This window comes from Neophocaena asiaeorientalis, unplaced genomic scaffold (assembly GCF_003031525.2).
Source record: "Neophocaena asiaeorientalis asiaeorientalis breed wild unplaced genomic scaffold, Neophocaena_asiaeorientalis_V1.1 scaffold225, whole genome shotgun sequence".
In the NCBI taxonomy this organism is placed as follows: domain Eukaryota; kingdom Metazoa; phylum Chordata; class Mammalia; order Artiodactyla; family Phocoenidae; genus Neophocaena; species Neophocaena asiaeorientalis.
Window position 1 is genome coordinate 2601074 of NW_020172364.1, and position 19205 is coordinate 2620278.

Here is a 19205-nt window from a genome sequence, read left to right on the forward strand (position 1 = left end):
ACTCAGGTCTGACTGACTCCAAAGCCCCTGCTCCTACCCCAGGCAATGGGCCTCTCATTCACTCAGGTGCCTGTGACCTGCCAGACCCAGAATCTGGGGTCCCCTCAGTGCTGCCACCTCCATAAACCTAAGACTTAGTACCTAAGACTTTTAGTACCACAGAGCCCATGGCCAGTGAATCCAGGAGGCAGGGCTAGGGTTTACTGCGGGTGCCCCGCAGTCACACCTGGAGGAGGGCGGTGGGAGGCGCCTCCCAGAGCCACTTTCGCCTCCACCCTCCACCTCTTACCCATTCCCCATATATTAGTAATCTTTCGCTGTGTAACAAATTCCCCAAACCTTAGTAGCTTAAAACAACAAACATTTATTATCTCAGTTTCTTTCTTCCACCAGGGATTAAACCCAGGCCATGGCAGTGAAAGTGCCTAGCCTTAACCACTGGACCACCAGGGAACTCCCGTATTATCTCGGTTTCTGGGGGTCAGCTCAGCTAGGCCGTTCTGGCTCAGGGTCTCTCCTGAGAGTCCAGTAAAGCTGTTGGGTGGGGCTGTGATCATCTGAAGCCTTGAGTACTGGAGGGCCACTTCTAAGACAGATCAGTTCATCATGGCTGTTGGCAGGAAGCCCCCAACAAGGATGCTTGAGGGTCCTCAAAACACGGCAGTTGGCTTCCCCAGAGGGAGTGATCTAAGAGAAAGGAAGAGAACCCAATGCCATTTATGACTTAACTCAATTTAAAAATGGACAAAGGATTTGAAGAGCCATTTCCTCAAAGGAGTTATATGAGTGGCCAATAAACATGTGAAAAGATGTTCATCGCTAGTCATTAGGGAGATGCAAATCAAAACCATGAGATACCACTTCACACCCACTAGAATGGCTATAATCAAAAAGACAGACAGTAACAAGTGTTGACAAGGATGTGGAGAAACTGGAATCTTTGTTCATTGCTATAGGGAATGTAAAACAGTGCAGTCACTTTGGAAAATAGTTTGGCAGGTTTCTCAGAATGTTAAGCATAGTATTACTATGTGACCCAGCAATTTCATTGCTAGGTTTATACCCAAGAGAAATGAAAATATATGTTCGCCCAGAAACTTGTATAAAAATGTTTGTAGCAGGGCTTCCCTGGTGGCGCAGTGGTTGAGAGTCCGCCTGCTGATGCAGGGGACGCGGGTTCGTGCCCCGGTCCGGGAAGATCCCACATGCCGCGGAGCGGCTGGGCCCGTGAGCCGTGGCCGCTGGGCCTGCGTGTCCGGAGCCTGTGCTCCGCAACGGGAGAGGCCACAACAGTGAGAGGCCCGCGTACCGCAAAAAAAAACAAAAACAAAAAAAAAAGTTTGTAGCAGCATCATTCATAATAGCCAAAGGTGGAAATAATCTAAATGCTGTTTCCATAAATTAGAATACTTTTCAGCCATTAAAAAGAATGAAACATAGATACATGTTACAACGGATAGGGACCTTGAAAACATGCTAAGTCAAAGAAGCCAGAAAAAAGACCACATATTGTATTATTCCATTTTTAAGAAATGTCAAGAATAGGCAAACCTATAGAGGCAGAAAATAGAGTAGCGGTTGTCTAGAGCTGGGGTGGAAATGGCAGTGACTGTAAATGGGCATAAGGTTTCTTTTGGGGGTGATGAAAGTGTTCTACAATTAGATTTTGGTGAAGTTTGCACAACTCTGTAAGTATACTTAAAATCATTGAATTCGACACTTAGGTGAATTTTATGGCATGTAAATGACATCACAATAAAGCTATTTTTAAAGGAATGAATGTATCGATACAACAACAATGATGAATCCAAAATAACTGTTGAGTGAAGGAAGCCAGACAAAAAAAAGAGTACATGCTGTATGTTTGTGTTTATATAAAGTTCTAGAAAATGCAAACTGCTCCATACTGACAGAAAGCAGGTCATTGGTTGTCTGTACAAGGCGGTGGAGGAATAGCATGGGTGAGAGGCAGAGATTACCAAGGGGCAGGAGAAACTTTGAGGGTGGGTAGTTTTATTATCTTGTTTGTGATGATGGTTTCGTATGCATATGTGAAAACTTATCAAATGGTACCCTTTAAATATATGCAGTTTATTGTATGCCAATTTTACCTCCATAAGGCTTTTCTAATAAATGATTTCATGATAAAGCTTTGATTTGACATTGAAACAAAAAGTTATCATGTATAGAAAAGCAAGGAAACAGAGCAGTGGTACATAAATTTTACGTTAGTAAAATAGATATTCATTAGAGGAAGAATGACCACAATCCCATATTTTCTTGTGAAGCAAGAACAAGTGCTGTAGGACACCTAAGTAAATTATGCTATAATATACTTTGTCACTGAGACTATGCGCTAAAGGGCCACCAATGCAATGCTAAGGAATGCAAGTGAAGGGTGGGCACATGGCCCAATCTCTGAAGATAGAGAAAAGAAATTTCAAAGCAATGAAAGCTGGTTGTGACTGATTCGTACAATACGAAATCTTATCATTAAGGCATTGTGCCATCTTTCCTTTGCTGGGAGTCACCTAAGATAAAGATTTGTCTTATTGTCAATAGTGTCTTAGCCTCAATGACCTTGGGATAGAACAGGCCACAGACCCCCTAAGAGCTCAGTCTGAGAGAGGAGGCCTGGTAGGGAACTGGTGGTGGTGCGGGGGTTGGCCACAGATTAGAGGTATAGGGCTGGCAGTTCAGACCAGACCTTTCTTTTTTAGGAAAATAAACCCTTGGGAGTCCTTGGCTCTGCCCCATCACCAAGATGTAAGTAAGGAACTTCTTGTCATCTTTTGGCCCCATGTGGAACCTTTAAAAGTGCAGTCTCGTCTTCTGCATGAGAGTCTGTTAGGGCTGGAAGTCAACTTAGAGGTCATCTCCAACCCCTCGCTGCTGCGTCTTTTGGGCAAAGGTCTCTGTCCTCGCACAGGTCACACAGTGAGTTAGTAATACCTATTTCTAGATTTTTCAGAGTGACTCTAGAATTGTGATTTGCATGATCTAAAATCCTCGAATCCTAGAAGCATGGAGTTACGTGGGTCCCATGTCATCACTGCAGCCGTAGTGGACATAGCAGAAGCAGCATCAGCTGGGGAGACCCACAGACAGGTGTCTAGCCCTGATGCTGGGAAAGTACTCAACATCTGTGAGCCTCAGTTTTCTCATCCATAAAGCATCAGTTTACTTCATAGAGTTGGTGCAAAGATAAAACAAGATAGTGTATGTCAGAGGCTGCAAACTCAAATGCCTTTGGGGGCCAATCAGGCCAGTGGAGTCTGGCAAACTGAAAAGCACAGCCCCTTTCTCAAAGGAACTTCCCCTACTCTGTTGTGACCAGTTGTTATGTAGGAATATGGCCCCAGTGTTGCCAATTTTAAAAAAAACATTGCACAGTCCAAAGAAAAGATAGTTTTTATCGTTCAAATTCTGATATGTATAAAGTATCAAGGAAGCGATCAATATGGTGGTGGTAATGGTTGGGTGGCAGCTTCTCAGGAACTCCCCAGCCCAGCCCTGCCCTATACAGTATTCCTGGCAGGCGATGAAGTAGCAACATTCTTTGAGTGTTCATTTGTGTGCCCAGCTCTATGGAAGGTGCCCTAGATACAAAGACCAGCAGAAAAACGGCCCCTATTACAACCCTCCCTTGGAGGCAGGGAGGTTGGTGACCATGTTACAGCCTAGTCTAACCCACCATGTCTCCAGCCTTGGTTCCTACTGAAAATTTCAGCCATCTTCTAGGAAGATACATTCTCTAAAATCATCTAGAAATAACACTTCTGGCACCTAATTTCTAGTTCCCATCTGAACTGCTACACATTTTACCTACGTTTTTAAAATGGTTTGTTGGTTTGCACTTAACCACTAAGGATGTTTATTAGTTTTTTGTTTTTTTATATTTTTTGTATTGTGCTGAATCTCAGTCCACATTATTTTCGGATACTCATAAGAGGTTTTACAAAAGCATCTAGGCTTCCTACAGATCACTGCCTTTAAAAGTTCTGGCTTTCATCCCCCTTGTACCACCTACCAATATCACCAGTGATGGTCTCATTTTCACCAGATGCCCATGAACCTGAGTGCTGCCGTTTCCATTTATACAGGGAATTATAGATAATTATTTGAGAGGCTTTCCCCAAATCCCCCGGGGCTCGTGTGACCAGGCAGTTGGGAGAGTCAGCCCCATCCCACCATGATGAGAATGCACAGGGCAGGGTCAGAAAAACCAAGGTTTTGGAGAAAGCTCAATGTTTGTTGGGTTCACGAAAAACTTGCTTTCAGCAGTCCCTAGCTACTAATTGCCACTGTGAATGTAGCCAACTTGAATTTGTAAACTATGTAACATTTGTGAATCTGTATCATTTCTGAACTTGCCTTATGCCCTGTCATCTTCCTCTGATCACAGGCAAAGTTCCTTTTTAAAAAAAATTTATTTATTTAAAAATTTTGGCTGCATCAGGTCTTCGTTGTTCCGCATGGGCTTTCTCTAGTTGCAGAGAGCAGGGGTTACTCTTCGTTGTGGTAAACAGGCTTCTCTCACTGCAGTGGCTTCTCTTGTTGCGGAGCACAGGCTCTAGGCACGTGGGCTTCAGTAGTTGTGGCACACCGGCTCAGTAGTTGTGGCTCACAGGCTCTAGAGTGGGATCTTCCCGGACCACGGATCGAACCCGCGACCGCTGCATTGGCAGGCAGACTCTTAACCACTGTGCCACTAGGGAAGTCCGCAGGCAAAGTTCTTACAGTGGCCTTGAGACTCCTTACCGTCACTCGGAATTCACTCCAGCCACCAAGACCTTTTTACTGTTCCTGAGTAAACTGAGCCTCCTGCCTTAGGGCCTTTGCTTTGGCTATTCCCTCTACCTGGAATATACTTCCCCCAGATACTCTCTTCACTCAAGTTTCTACTTAACTGTCTCTTTATCAGAAAGGGTATCTGCTCACCCTCTTTAAAGTAGCCTGCATATACTGAACCCTGCTTTACTCCTTTTCAAGCATCTTTACTGCTTGACATTATATTATATACTTGTTTGGTTGTTGCCTGTCTCTACTAGAATGTCAGCTCATGAGAGCAGGGACTTTTGTTTTGTTCGTGGATGTGGAGCCCTGGTACCTAGAATCCTGCCTGGCGCATATTAAGTACTCAATCAATATTTGTTGCACTGTTTCACAAAGACTCACTCCATTACTTCCTTCACTAATGTCTACTTATGACTCAGCCAGAACAAAGTCTAACAAAGTCTAATGTATTGTTTTTCCCCCGGGTTTCTATAGTGACCTTTTCTGGCAATGCAACATTCTACTAGGATGCACTTTGATAATTAAAAATTCCAGAATTTCTACCTAGACTAATTTTATCACTCTTCTATAACTATTTACGGCTCTGTCCATATTTCTGGGAAATTACTCATTAGATGCTCCTATTACTATATTTTAATTATGAAAGAATAGAATTTTACCCACAAAAATTCTGTTTGTCTAAGGTCAGACTCATAGGTTTCTTTGTGCAGTCAAATTTTTCCCTCTGGTTTCTACTGTAAGTGTTAAACTAAGGTTTGCCCCTCCTCTCCCCACGCCCCTGCCCTGTCTTTGCCCAGGTCTGCACCCTCCATCCTTGTATTTTTCAAGTATAGGTTGTGACTTGTGACTCATGGCGGGTGATGAAATTAATTTAGTGGGCTGTGAACAGCAATTTTAAGAAAAAATATAACAAGATAGAAAATGTTTTCATTTTGAAACTGTGGGACATAGTCCAAATAGTTTGAGAGCACTGCTTGGGCCTACATAGGTTGAAAGAAGTTTTAGCCTATTTTTCTCTTTAGTTGTCTTCAGAATATTCTAGAAGAAGGGTACATGTCGGGTTGTAGAAAATGGTCAGTTCTCTTTTAAAACATCCTCAGCAGCAGTACAAGTGGTGGGTACACCTGTTTCTTTAATGTATCTGCTTCATAAAGCAACTGTACCTGGAGCACTGAGACACATGCCTTATTTGCATGAACACTCCATCCAAACCCCTGCATTAAGAAACTTGACGAACCCTTGCATGGCTGCCAGCAGCCTAAGGCCATATCCTGGGGTGACCCAGCTCTCCTTTTGAGTTTCTGTCAGGAAAAGCTCAAGGCTCTCACAAGAATTTACCATTCATTCTAGCCAACACCTAATAATAGGCCCCTGACCTCCCTTTCTTAGAGCATTAACTTTTTTTTTTTTAATATTTATCTATTTATTTTGGCTGCACTGGATCTAGTTCCCCGACCAGGGATCGAACCCGGACCCCCTGCGTTGGAAGCGTGGCGTCTTACCCACTGGACCCACCAGGGAAGTCCCAGAGCATTTACTAAAGAGGGCTTACAATTGTAAATCCTTCCTCTGTCCCTTTTAGATAAATATCTATGTATCGCCTACAACCCAGGAGTGTCTTTCTCAAGGTCCTGAAGCCATTCTTTTGAAGTGTAATTATCAGAAAGGACAGGGCCTCTGTCTCCCAGTTTTGTGGGAAGAGAATATCTAACTCCATGGTTGCCAGCCAGCAGAGGCAGCTGCCTTAATCACATTTACAACGACCAACACTTTGCTTTCTCCCTTCCCTGACTCTACTTGAGCCCCCACTGGTTCCCAGTCCCCACCCCTCACCCTCCCTTTAAATCACCCAGTCACCTCTGCACAGATCATAGTAAGATTCAGCCCGTTCCCCTACAGTCAGTGGTTACTGAATAAAATGTTTGCACCACTTTAACCAATGTCCAGCTTTGTTTACCTTTGACAGCATGTATGCACGCACACACCCCCCTTCTAAGGACAAACACTGCTTCTCGGAAATAGCTGAATCCTGTCATCTTCATTATCCACCGCATTATTTCTGTGCTTATTTCCCTATCTCACCTCTAAGTCATCAGTAAAGTCTCACTTAACTGTTCCAGCCTGGTCTGTGCTGTCCTTTGGGAAATTAGATAAAGAGTCATGTACAGGACTCTTCCTTTATAGGAGAAAGAGTAGGGATTATAAGATACAACTATCTGTCCCCACTGGGAGTTTCTCCCTCTACCACCAAACTTGGAGGAACTGGGTTAGTTTTAGTAAGGGAGCAGGAAAGTTTCCTTACAGAGAAACCTTCCTAACGAATTTGTAGCCAAGAAGTCCTATATCCTCTTTTGCTCTTTCTCCAAACTTGAGAAATCAAGAGGCCCTAGGGACACTATGGTGTTGGGGTAGCTAGAGGTCAAGACAAAGAGGGTAGTGGGGTTTCTATGTTTGGAGACCACAGGAGAGGCAGCAGGTAAGGAACCCAGGCAGATGATCAGGGATGGGGCATGCGTGGGTGTCAAGGTCATGGGTGGCATGCAGGAATGAATAACAAAGGAGACATCTGAGCATGCAAGAAGAAAAGGAAAATCCCCAGGTGTTAGAAACGAATGTGCAAGTAAAAACCAGAGTGACTGGTCATCAGGCAGGCTGATACTGGGCAGCTTGGGGGTGGGTGGGACCGGACCCAAATTAGCCCCCATCACCAAGGATCTTCATTGTGGCAGCATACAGGAAGAGAAAATGAGGCATAAGCCCACCGGAGGAGGCGATGGGGACTGAGATCCTATATAAAGGCAAAATCTCCAGGGAGAAGGAGGCCGGTCCAGGGGAAGCCACAAACCAGCAGAGAGCACCAAGAGCAGGAAGAGGCGCCAGGGAAAGCCAGGCAGATGCCAGGCCCTGGCCGAGCTGTCCTGGCAGCAGATTACCACTTAGATCCAGCAGGGAAACTGGAGGGCTCAGCAGTGAAGTTAAGGTCAAAACCCCATTTTGACTCTCAGCCAGTGCACCGGCTCTCTGATCTACGGTCCAGGATTAACTCCAGAGCGCTTCCAACCAGTGAGATGGGGCTGTGTTTCCCAAGATTGTCCGCCCAGAATCCCTAAGACTGAGAAGCAAGAACTTCTGTCTCTAGGGAGGCACAGGGGGAATGGTCTATTCATGTGACCCCACATTTCTTTAAAGCCTCAGGTTTTCCTTTTCAATTGCATAGGACCCTTGCATTGAAATCCAAAACAAACTAAATGATGACACGTTTACCAGTGCTTGAGAGTCACAGCTCTCTGGCTCATATGCCCAGTTCCACGTGCTCTGGTTTGAGAAGCACGGGTCAGTTAGGGCTTCAGGGACAACACAGTGACATTGGTGGAGGCAGGGCTGCCAAGTCAGACCAGAAACCAAAAACCTAGAGGGGGGCCTCCTGCAGGAAGGTGTCAGGACAGGCAGGATGAGGGTCACAGTTTGCAAACGGATTGGTAAATGCTGGCTCGGAGTGGCGATGAGGCATTAGGGAAGGAAAAGCTGTCTAGTTTTTTGCCGTTCTGTAAACCAAATCTGATTAATTTTAGCCTATGAGTTTATCTAAACCCCCTTGAATCAACCGAAATGTTTCAAATTTCCCCTCCTAAATTAATTTCTATTCGGATACCACTTACTCATATCAACCAAAACAAGCAAAAAAAAAAAAATTCAGCCAGTGATTGTACACAACATATACTTATCAACTCCATACATATTTTACTGAATAAATAAAAACTTTATTTGTATTTTTACCTATAAACAATATCTTTAGTTTGATCACTTAAAAAGAAAATACAACCTCATGTAACCAAAATGCTTAAAGGATTTGGTTAACTAAGTGTTGATATTTTTATCTATAAATATGAAAATCTGACCTGTCAGAACTGGTTTTACAGTAGCCATGTTTGAGATATTTGTGGATTTCCATGAAGGATGACTCTTCAAATTAAAAGATCTCATACAACACCCAGATCAGATACTAAGGGAAAAAAGGATTTTGCAATCCCAAGTTAGGACTTTATATAAGAAATTCCAGTGGTGTTTACCCACTTTGAAAATTTTACTGAGTACTTTCTTTTTCAAAATCAAGTAGGATAAGTGAATAACAGCAGTACCTCAAGGGCTTTTATAAATAGCAAAGCTACTTTCATAGCTATAAGCAAATATTTGCATTTCTCTGAGAGCACAGTTTCTTTCAGTTCAAGAGCTCTGTGTGTCTGCGTGTTTCCTGAAGCCAGTGTATGCAGAATGTGATGAAAGCTAAGAAGAGAACATTTAATCTGTTGATGTTTGGGTGAGCTTAGCTCCCCATCCATTTCAGATCAGCCTTGGCAACTGGGGCCCCTTAACCTCCCCAACAGATTCCACCTCATCAGAGCCTCTGGGCCTCACTCTCTCTTGGTCCAGAATGATAAGAGACCCAGCCAAGCAGCTCAGAGGCCGCACAACAAATGGGTCTGACGGCTGGTCCTGCTCTAACTTTGTCTCACTTCTAAGAAGTGGGCTTCCTCCTGGAACCCACTTGCCTGGAACCCCTGGTTCCTTATTCTCCCCTCACACTTCCTGAAAATGGAGTCGTGCTCACAAACTCCAGGGTCCCTGACATCATTTTCTAGACCTGCGTCCTTAAACCTGACTTTCTCCTCTTCCTACCTCATCCTCTTCCTCCCAGTCAGGGGTACTCTATCCACTCATGGGACCCGCCTCAAGATCCAGTCTGCTGTGCTAGGACATCCTACACACCCTGCCTGAGTCCTAGGGTCCTTTGTCTCTGGCTCATCTGGCACCGACCTGCCTCGTCCCCCTGTTGGTGGTATGGCTTATGAGAGTTAACTTCCTGCAAACTTGATTTTTGTTTGTTTGTTTGTTCATCTCAGAATGGAAGTTAGATTTTAAGAGATTCCATCCCTGGCTACTGCCTAGAGACTTAAATCCTGATGATATAAAGTTTCCCCAAAATGACTTGAAATTCATTATGTCCCTAAAAGTAACAGACCAGCAGCTTCAAGTGCAGAACTCTGGATCTTCTTAGTAGGTGTCTCTGTCCGCCAACCCATGCCGTTATTGAGAACCCTTGCATTGAGAACCAGATTTATAACACAGAGATCCTAAATCCTCAGTTTCCCGGCATAGGGTTAACCTGCTGAAAATCTGGGCTCAAAGTTTGCCAGTTGCTCTTATCAAAGGACCACCAGGACAAAGAGAACACTCTTTCTTGAGGGGAGGCTCTCTGCATTGCCAATGATGCTGTCATTGAACTTCCTCTTTGAAAGTCCTTTCCTGAAGTTGTCTTTGAAATACGACTGATAGCTCCTATAGCCCAGAAGTGGTTTCTGAAGGCGATCTCAAAGAAAAACAAATATGTAAACAATGGCCACATCATTGACCAAAGAGCACAGCTTCCCAAGGAGATCACTTGGAAGGGCAATAAAGACCTGGATGCAACCTCATAACTTCATACACGTCTCATTTTCTCTAACTTGATGAAAAGAAAAATTATAATATTGACCAAGTGGCCTGTTTACCTGTTTATCGAGTGTTTCTACGGTGGGGACTGGTCTTGCTCTTTGGAGTCCCCAAGGCTTTGCCAAACAAAAATTTCCTGGAATGTTTGCTGAATTGAAGTAGATTAAATTGTTTCAGTTGAGAGCTTCATTAAGGTTATCAGTGTTTGTAAGTGAGGTATGTGTTCTAAATTCCCACAAATATTTTCGTATTTTCCCATCTCACTTTTCACAGCAAGGAGCTGAACTCTAAGCCACAGAGCTTTTCAAACACCAACACGCATTTATATTTATCCTCAATGGTCTAAGTATAAATAGAAATCTCAGTTGTCATTTTCCAAGTCTTTTTATATGCTTTGAACTGTAGCTCCTTCTAACCATAACTTTTCTATGAAAGTTAAATTCACCATCAACTGTTAATACCTTCCCAAACTGCTGAGAAGTACAAGCACACAATGGCACATCTGACATGAAATAAAACTCTCTAAAGAGATTTGAAATCATATGATGAAAATAAAGGACATTAAGTAATGCAGTTACTATGTTGTTACCACTGTTGTTGCTGTTGTTATTTTTTTTGGCTGCATTGGGTCTTCGTTGCTGCGTGCGGGCTTTTTCTCTAGTTGGGGCGAGCGGGGGCTACTCTTCATTGCGGTGCGCGGGCTTCTCATTGCGGTGGCTTCTCTTGTTGCGGAGCATGGGCTCTAGGCGCATGGACTTCAGTAGTTGTGGCACACGGGCTTAGCTGCTCCGCGGCATGTGGGGTGTCTCCGGACCAGGGCTCGAACCCACGTCCCCTGCATTGGCAGGCGTATTCTTAACCACTGCACCACCAGGGAAGCCCCTGTTACTGCCTTTTAAGTACAGCACATGAAACAGGATCTCTTAATCTGTGTCCCCAATTTGGGCATTAGAATGAATTTCCAGTGAGCTCATATGAAAGCTCCATCTCTTAGAGTGAAGAACAGACGCTGTTCTTTGAGTCAAAACTATGCCAAGCTGATCCAAAAACCAAATAGAAGGGATTAAAAGGATCCTGAAAACGAAGGTTCCAGGAGGGTGGGGTCACAGGGACATGGACCCAAATCACTGTCTAAAAAGTAGAAAGTGTGCTGTCAAGAAGAGCCAGTCATTCAACAGTGGCCAGCAATGTAAGGATGTTTACACTGAAGAAACAAAACCAAAGACAACCCTCCCCCTGCCCCGGAAAAACAAAACCGGTATTCTGAGTCTCTGCAAAAACCTCTTCTACATTGCAATACAACTGTTGGACATTAAGAGGCTAGGGCACTGGGCTGTGCTGAAGGTACAGTTCTGTCCAGCCATGACAGTTCCAGTCCACAATGGGCCTCCTGTGATCATAAAAAATAGAGGGGAGGACAGAAGTCTTTTACAGTTTTCATAGCAAACAGGTCCTCCCAGACCCATCTCCCCAGAACTGTCAGATGGAACAACCTATGAGATGCTCTTGACAAGGGGCCCAAGGTTTCCACACCAAAGATCCCAAATGGTTTAAATATAAGGGAAAGAAGAAAAGAAAAAAAGAAGCACCTTTATTTCCCTGCCTTGCTGAGTGAATCCTTTAGCAAACTTGTCAGAACAAAAATGAGCTGTTTTGTGTTTTTCATGTTCTGAGATAGACAACATGACAGAACCTACACTAACTTTGAAATTGGAAGACCTGGGTTTAGACTCTTGGTTTAGCTAACTTGTAATCTGACCGACCTGGGGCAAATCACTTAGTCTCTCTTAAACTCGGTTTTCTCACCTGTAGAATGGGAGTAATAAAATCCAGTCACCAGGTCATTTGACGGTTAAAGGAATTGGTATACAAAAGTGCCCGGTATTGAATCTGGCATGGGACAGGTGTGTCTTGAATGTCAAGTATTATTCTTCTTTCCTCCTGAGGTAGGTCTCACAGACAGTCCTGGCTGGTCTCAAGTCCCAAAGCTGTGACTTCCAAGGAGCCGCCATGGGGAGCTGCGGTGAACCCCTGATGTATGCACAGCCTGTAACTCAAGCTCCGCTAGCTGCTTTAGAGGGACCGATGCGGGGGAGAGGGAGGAGGGCTCCCCGCGTGGCTCCGCCCTCCGCGCTCCCGCAGTCAGACCGACACAGCTCCAGGCACGATCCTCCGAATGTGGGTGTACGACTTCCTGATGGTGACACTGCCGTGGTGCGACACCCCCCGGGGCAGGACGCACTCCTCCGTCAGTTTCTGGGCCTCGGGGTCCCAGCACAACACCGTGGCGATGACCTCGTTCTTCTCGTCCCGCCCCCCAGTGATGTAGAGCCGGTTGTTGCAGGGCGCGATGCCGCAGCTGGCCCTCTCGTGGCTGAGCTGGGTCACCAGGCACCAGCTGTCCTCCAGAGGGCTGTAGGCGTACAGCGCTCGCATGGCCCCTCCTGAAGAGGAAAGGAAACACCGTGGGCATCTCACTGTTTTCTGGTTTTCTTCCCCATTAACCACTAAACTCCTACTCCTGGTTAGGTCAAGTCTACCATCTTGCCAATAGAAAGAGCAAATTCACGGCTCTGCTCTCCAGAAAGCCAGAATGGATAACTAGGGGCAGCAAGTCTCCTGCTGGAAACGCTTCATAGCCCTTTAAACTCTGCAGCCCGGTGCTAATCAGGTTCTGAAGGACGCCTGTCTTCACATGGCTGCCAAAATGCACCATAAAGACTGCTTCCTGGGAGAAATACCACCTGGTGCATCAGATAGGCCCGGCTCATAATCCCAGCTCTGCCACTTTTGGATCTGTAACCATGAGCACCAAGACCACGGTGGTGATAAGAAATCAGAAGGACCATGCACATAAAGCACCTGGCAGAAGGCCTGGTGCATAGGAGTCTTGCATTGTATTGATCTACATGGCAGTGACTAGAGGTGGTGGCATCTCTAGACTGAGCATGACCTGGGACACCAGCCCAAGTTACCCATCTTGAGATTAGACCTCTGGGGCAGAGTCACGAGTCTGACCATAAAGACACAGGAAACCTGAAGCAAGGGAGAGAAGGGGTTTTGCCTTAATCCGTTCCCATATTTTGCATTCAGGAAGCCTTCTCTGATTAGCTCTCATTTGCTGGAATTATTTATTTTTGGTATTTCCTTGATCAGTCGTTCTCAATCCTGGCTGTACATTAAAATCACCTGCACATTAAAAACACCTGACACTGTGGCCAGCGTCCTCCTTCTCCTTCTGATATTATTGGTCTGCACAAGCCCCAGCTACCCATATTTTTGGGAAAAGCTCCATAGATGACTCTAATGAGTAGTCAGGGTTGAGATCCATCACCCTTAACAATTACATGCCAACTGTGGTCTGGCTAGTCAGGCTTTCCTTCCAGCTAAATGCAACTGTTCAGAGCCCCCAAAGCAAGTCGGAAGAATAAAATTCCCATGAACACAGAATAAGATATAAAGATAGCTACCATTTATTGGGCACTTATACGGTGCATATTTCAATTTCTGTGCATTGCTAACGCTTACAACAACACACTTTGCTCCCAAAGCAATTTCTTGCTCCTCCCCTGGGCACCATTGTCCATCTGTCTTGTATGTCTCCTAAATGGGGGCTGTTTCTGTCTCCAGAACTGCAAGGTAAATTCCACCAAGGCCTGGACCAACCCCATCTTCTCTTCTTTTCAACCCCACCCACATCACCCAGGAACTCAAGAATTCCCAGGAGGGTCTCATGTGCTCTACCTGCAGGGCTGCAGGTGTAGGGGACCCTACACTTAAATAAGAAGCCATTTGCTCACTTACCAACCACATAGATACGGTCCCGGAAACTCACTGCATTGATGCATTTAGCCTCTACTGGCATGGTCGACTTTAAATTCCACTTATTGGTTGAAGGGTCGTAACACTGAGTCTTGTCCGTGGCCAGTTTCCCATTGGGCCCTCCCCCAATCACATAGAGCTTCTTCTTATGGCTGGTGGCTGCGAAGGAACTGACATGGATAAGGAGGGGTGCAGCCTGCAGAGACACAGGGCACCAGGAGAAGCTGTCAGTGACACTGCCCAGATTGCTGCAATGGCTAACAGGACACAGGCCAGGAGCCAGGGGACACAAGCCCGGGAATCCTTTGCCTGAAGTCACAAGGCCTGTGGGCCTGACTCCCCTGAGACACAGAGAGGATCAAAGCGTACATTTCCCACCCTCCCGCCAGGCTCCAGATGTTTCTAGCCTGTTTCTCCCAGAGTTCAGTTCTCAGGGCAGGAGGGGTGTACAGGAATAAGTGTTTATACAGATGAAACCAGCCAATGTTGGAGGAAAATGCTTTCTCAGACATGCATATTCATATTTATTCATGTGCTCCTTCATTCAAAAAATATTTACTGAGTGCCTACTATGTGCCAGGCATTGTCGTTGGTGCTTATAGCTAGGAAGAAAAGCTGGTATAAGGGTTTCAGGTGGCCACAGGTAAGCATATTCTCCCACTCTGGGGCAACATACAGATCTGAGGGTTAAGCCAGACTTGTGTTTCCATCCTGTGAACCCCAGGGCACTAAAGGGGACTTTTAAGAGTCTCTTACCCATTAACATAACCCTCTTGGGTCATGGAGCAACTTTGTGATGGGAACTGTATGTATGCCCACTCTGTATCTGTATGCCCACTCTGTATCTGTATCTGTATGCCCACTCTGGGGCAACATACAGATCTGAGGGTTAAGCCAGACTTGTGTTTCCATCCTGTGAACCCCAGGGCACTAAAGGGGACTTTTAAGAGTCTCTTACCCATTAACATAACCCTCTTGGGTCATGGAGCAACTTTGTGATGGGACTTAAACTGAGAAGTTCTTGGGCACAGCCTTATAAATGTTAAGGGTTCCCTATAAAGTTCTTTTCGGGTTAACAGATCTTGGCTGGATGCCATAATGACCTGTCTACCTTTGCTTGTGCCTGTGATGACCACGTTTCACACACCCCAAAGCTGGAACATGCTCTGACATATAATCTGATAAGGAGAAAGAAAATTTGAAATTGGGAATAATCTGGAAGTACAGGAAGTGAGGTCACCTTACCTCTGTGTGTGTGTTGGGTGGGGGTAAGGATACTTAACATGAGATCTACCCTCTTAACACATTTTAAAGTGTAAAATACAGTATTGTTATCTATAGGCACAATGTTGTATGGCAGATCTCCAGAGCTGGTTCATCTTGCATAAACGGAAACTTTATGCCCATCGATGAGCAATGCTTTGCCTTTTCTTGAGTATGATATGTAACTGAGATTGCATTGCTAAAGTCTTGTTTGAAGGCACGCAAATGGTTCATCACTAATAGGTAAATAAATAAGGGCTGACTTCTAAATACTACCAAATGACTCTGGATTCAACAAACAGTGTAGTCAAGAGATCCTGGTATGCCCAGTGTGGAGAAGACAAGGGCAGATGGCATCGGAGGAGACAGAGACTCTAGGCCAAGACATGCAGACCAAGACAGGATCAAACCTCCCGTCTACATCTGGGGTTCTGGCCAGGATAGGACAGGTACCCACACAGAGCTCCCCCACCTGGAAGGAAATCATTTCCGTGACCTGATCAGCAATGCTGACTCGATGGCTCCTATGAGGAGGGAAGCTCAGAGCTACTGAAAATGTTCTCAGTGGGAGCAGGGAGATCAGAAAGCCGTATACCTACATTGGCAGATACCAATTTTTTTTTTTAAGCTTTGAAGCAATAACACAGAGTTACTCATAGAAATAATCTATACCTCTGACCAGCAGTTGTGGAAGGGGTCATAGGTCTCCACGTTGTTGATCCTCTGCAAGCCATCGAAACCTCCGATCACATAGACCTTGCCCCCGAGCACCACCATCTTATGCCTCCAGCGGCCTATGTTCAAATACTCAATTTGAATCCACTTGTTGATTGAAGAATTATATTTCCAAACATCGTGCTGTGTTTCTTTGCCACCTAGGAGACATATAGAGCATTTAAGAAACCACTGATATGTCAGAAATGCAGCTTCTCCCATAATTCCCCACTGGCCCAGAGTGTTAAATCCCCAGACGAGCACCAACTCCCGCCCCATCCACCCAGACAAAAGAAATCATGAAGGTGCATGCAGTGTGGCTGCCAGGACAGAGCCTGCACAGGGTGACAGGGAGACACAGTGCAAGGCTGGGGTGGATCATGCACTGGGCTGTGCCATGTGTCACCTCTGTGCTGTGAGAATTCAGAGAAGAGGAGGCTCCGTGAGCTAGGTCCAGAGAAGGCTTCAGGGGAGTAGTACCCAAGTCTGCCTAGGCTAGAGGGGACCAACAGGAGCCTGGACTCCAGTGTTTGTGAGGCTCAGGGGCAGGAGGTCAGGCAGGACAGGTAAAGTTGGACGATTGCAGGTGGGGATAGTAGGGCCTTGACCAGCGGGCAAATGAGAAACCAGCTTAAGTTCTCTGTTTGCTTATTTATTCAAACAAATACAAACCTGGGAAAATCACCATGAAATCTTACAAAATTCTCTTGGTTCATAACTCTGATCTATATAAAAACATAAGGGAGGTTTGTCCTACTTTGAAACAATTTCTATTGGAACAGAATGAGATGCTCACACCAGATCATCTGAGAGTGAGCTAGTAAAACATTTTTTCAAGACAACTCAATAAATAGAAAATATGTAATTCAGTTAGGGAGAGAGACCAAGACAAAGGAGAGCTGACTTTTCTGGTGACTTTAATAAAATATTTTAATGACTTTGTGTTTCCATTTCTCCATCAGCACAGAGGACTACCAACTACCTAAAACAAAGGATGTATCTTTCAGACTAAAATGTGCACTAGTGTGGAAATGAATATCATTAATGATGCTCTGTGTCACGGGTAAGTGTTTCTCAAGGGTGGAGCCCAGAAGTGGGATTCCTAGGTCAATGGTGTGCCCACCTTGAATTTTTACAGGTGATACCAAAGAACCTTCCAAAGCTGTCCTGGTTGACTTTTCCCCATACCCCACCCACAGCGGATATCAGGAAGGTTTTTTTGGTTGGTTTGTTTTGTTTTACAGCCTGAGGGAGAAAAATGATGCCATAGTTTGGTTTCCCCTGGCTGCTAGGGAGACTGAGCTTCATCCTCTCCTGTTATCTTTTTGTTCATATAGTTTAACCATTCTGGGGGAGGGGTGTTGTATACCTCTTAGAGGTCTCTATTCAAAACACTGTGATATTGATCCCAGTCAGGTAGTGTCCAAAATTATCAAATAACTATACACTTTCAAAGAAATGTATGCAAACTTTATTAAAAAGGGAAAAAAATGACAGTTTTTTTTACTTCAGGATGTAAAAGAAGACCTGATTAACTGGGCAGGCGTATCATGTGCACAGATGATAAGACAGGTTATTGCAAAGATGTCAACCCTCCCCAAGTTAACCTATGTATTAGGTGCCTTCAGGGCTTTTCATGGATTTCAGGACATGAAGTGGCCATTCTAAGCTTCATTTGGAAGAGTAGATTTGGGAACATTTCTAAGAAACTTTTGAAAAAGAAGGAGGAATGAGAGAGCTCTCCCTAGCAAATATCAAAATATACTAAAAAGCTGTGATAATAAAAATAATGTGCTACTAGTATAAGACAAACTGATCAATTAAAAACAAGGTACAGAAACAGACTAAAAGATATAGAGATTATTAAATAAATGGCATTAGAACAACTGGCTATCTGTTTAGAGAAAAATTTAGATCCCTATTTCACATTATACTTAAAATTTAAATGTAAATGCTATAGAAGTAACTGGAGAATATATAGGAGAAGATGTTAATGATCTTGGGGTGGGGAGGGGCTTTCTAAGCATGACAAGAAACCTAGAACATATAGAAAAGAAAGTTACTATATAAAATATAAATCAAAGTTAAAAGACAACCCCACTGTCTGGGAGAAAGTATTTGTAATACAAATAGCAAAGGATATATAATAAGAACTCCAAAAAATTAATAAGGAAAAGACAACCAATAGAAAAACAAAGGGTAGGAACAGATCATTTTTAAAAAACAGATACGTTTAGCTAATAAATATATGAAAATATATTCAACCTCATTAACGATCTAAGAGTGTAAATTTACACAATCAAGTCTATTAAAAATGTAATTGATAATAAAAAATGTTAACAAGGAGGTAGAAAATGGGCACTGACATTCATCATTGGTTGAACTGTAAATTGGTTACAAACTTTCTGGAGGACAATTTAGCAATATCTACAAAAACTCTAAATTTACACATCTTATGACCACATCCAGGAATCTCTCCATATATCAGCGCAAGTTCATAAATATATGTGTATGAAAATGCCTATTGCGGTATTTTTTTCAGTGGGAAAATAAAAGCTGAAAAAAATTATGATTCATTCATTCAGTAGACAGCCCTGAAGCTGGTGAAATGAGCAGTAATGACAACCCTCGCAGTAGTGATAATGACGACTAACACTGCTGAGCTCTCACCCTGTGCTCGGGATTGTGCTGTACTCTACATGTATTACCTTGCTTAACACATAGAGTAGATCAATTATACCAACATGTAATGATGTTCAGAACAGATTGTTAGTTGAGCACACATTTCTGTTGATTTAGTACAACAAGCATGCTTTCATGTGTCGCCTGTATCATTTTTATTTTTTAACATCTTTTTTGGAGTATAATTGCTTTACGATGGTGTGTTAGTTTCTGCTCTATAACAAAGTGAGTCAGTTATACATATACATATATCCCCATATCTCTTCCCTCTTGTGTCTCCCTCCCTCCCACCCTCCCTATCCCACCCCTCTAGGTAGTCACAAAGCACCGAGCTGATCTCCCTGTGCTATGCGGCTGCTTCCCACTAGCTATCTATTTTACGTTTGGTAGTGTATATATGTCCATGCCACTCTCTCACTTCGTCCCAGCTTACCCTT

At 44.2% G+C, this 19205-nt stretch overlaps 1 protein-coding gene across 2 annotated transcripts in view; it reads right to left on the reverse strand.

Moving 5' to 3' along the window:
* Nucleotides 1–414: 414 nt before the first annotated feature.
* KLHL6 (kelch like family member 6) overlaps nt 415–19205 on the reverse strand; it is a 67270-nt gene continuing 48479 nt past the window's right edge. Inside the window, exons 5-8 of one of the 2 annotated variants that reach the window (XR_003006231.1) lie at nt 16045–16247; nt 14092–14305; nt 12094–12731; nt 415–687 (exon numbers count right to left, since the gene is read on the reverse strand). Coding sequence is in view for 1 of the 2 variants with exons in the window: in XM_024767631.1 (XP_024623399.1) it covers nt 12430–12731; nt 14092–14305; nt 16045–16247 (719 nt within the window). In the remaining variant the exon portion in view is untranslated. Of the gene's footprint in view, nt 688–11861; nt 12732–14091; nt 14306–16044; nt 16248–19205 lie in introns of those variants that run through there. The other variant, XM_024767631.1, reaches the window with a different exon arrangement.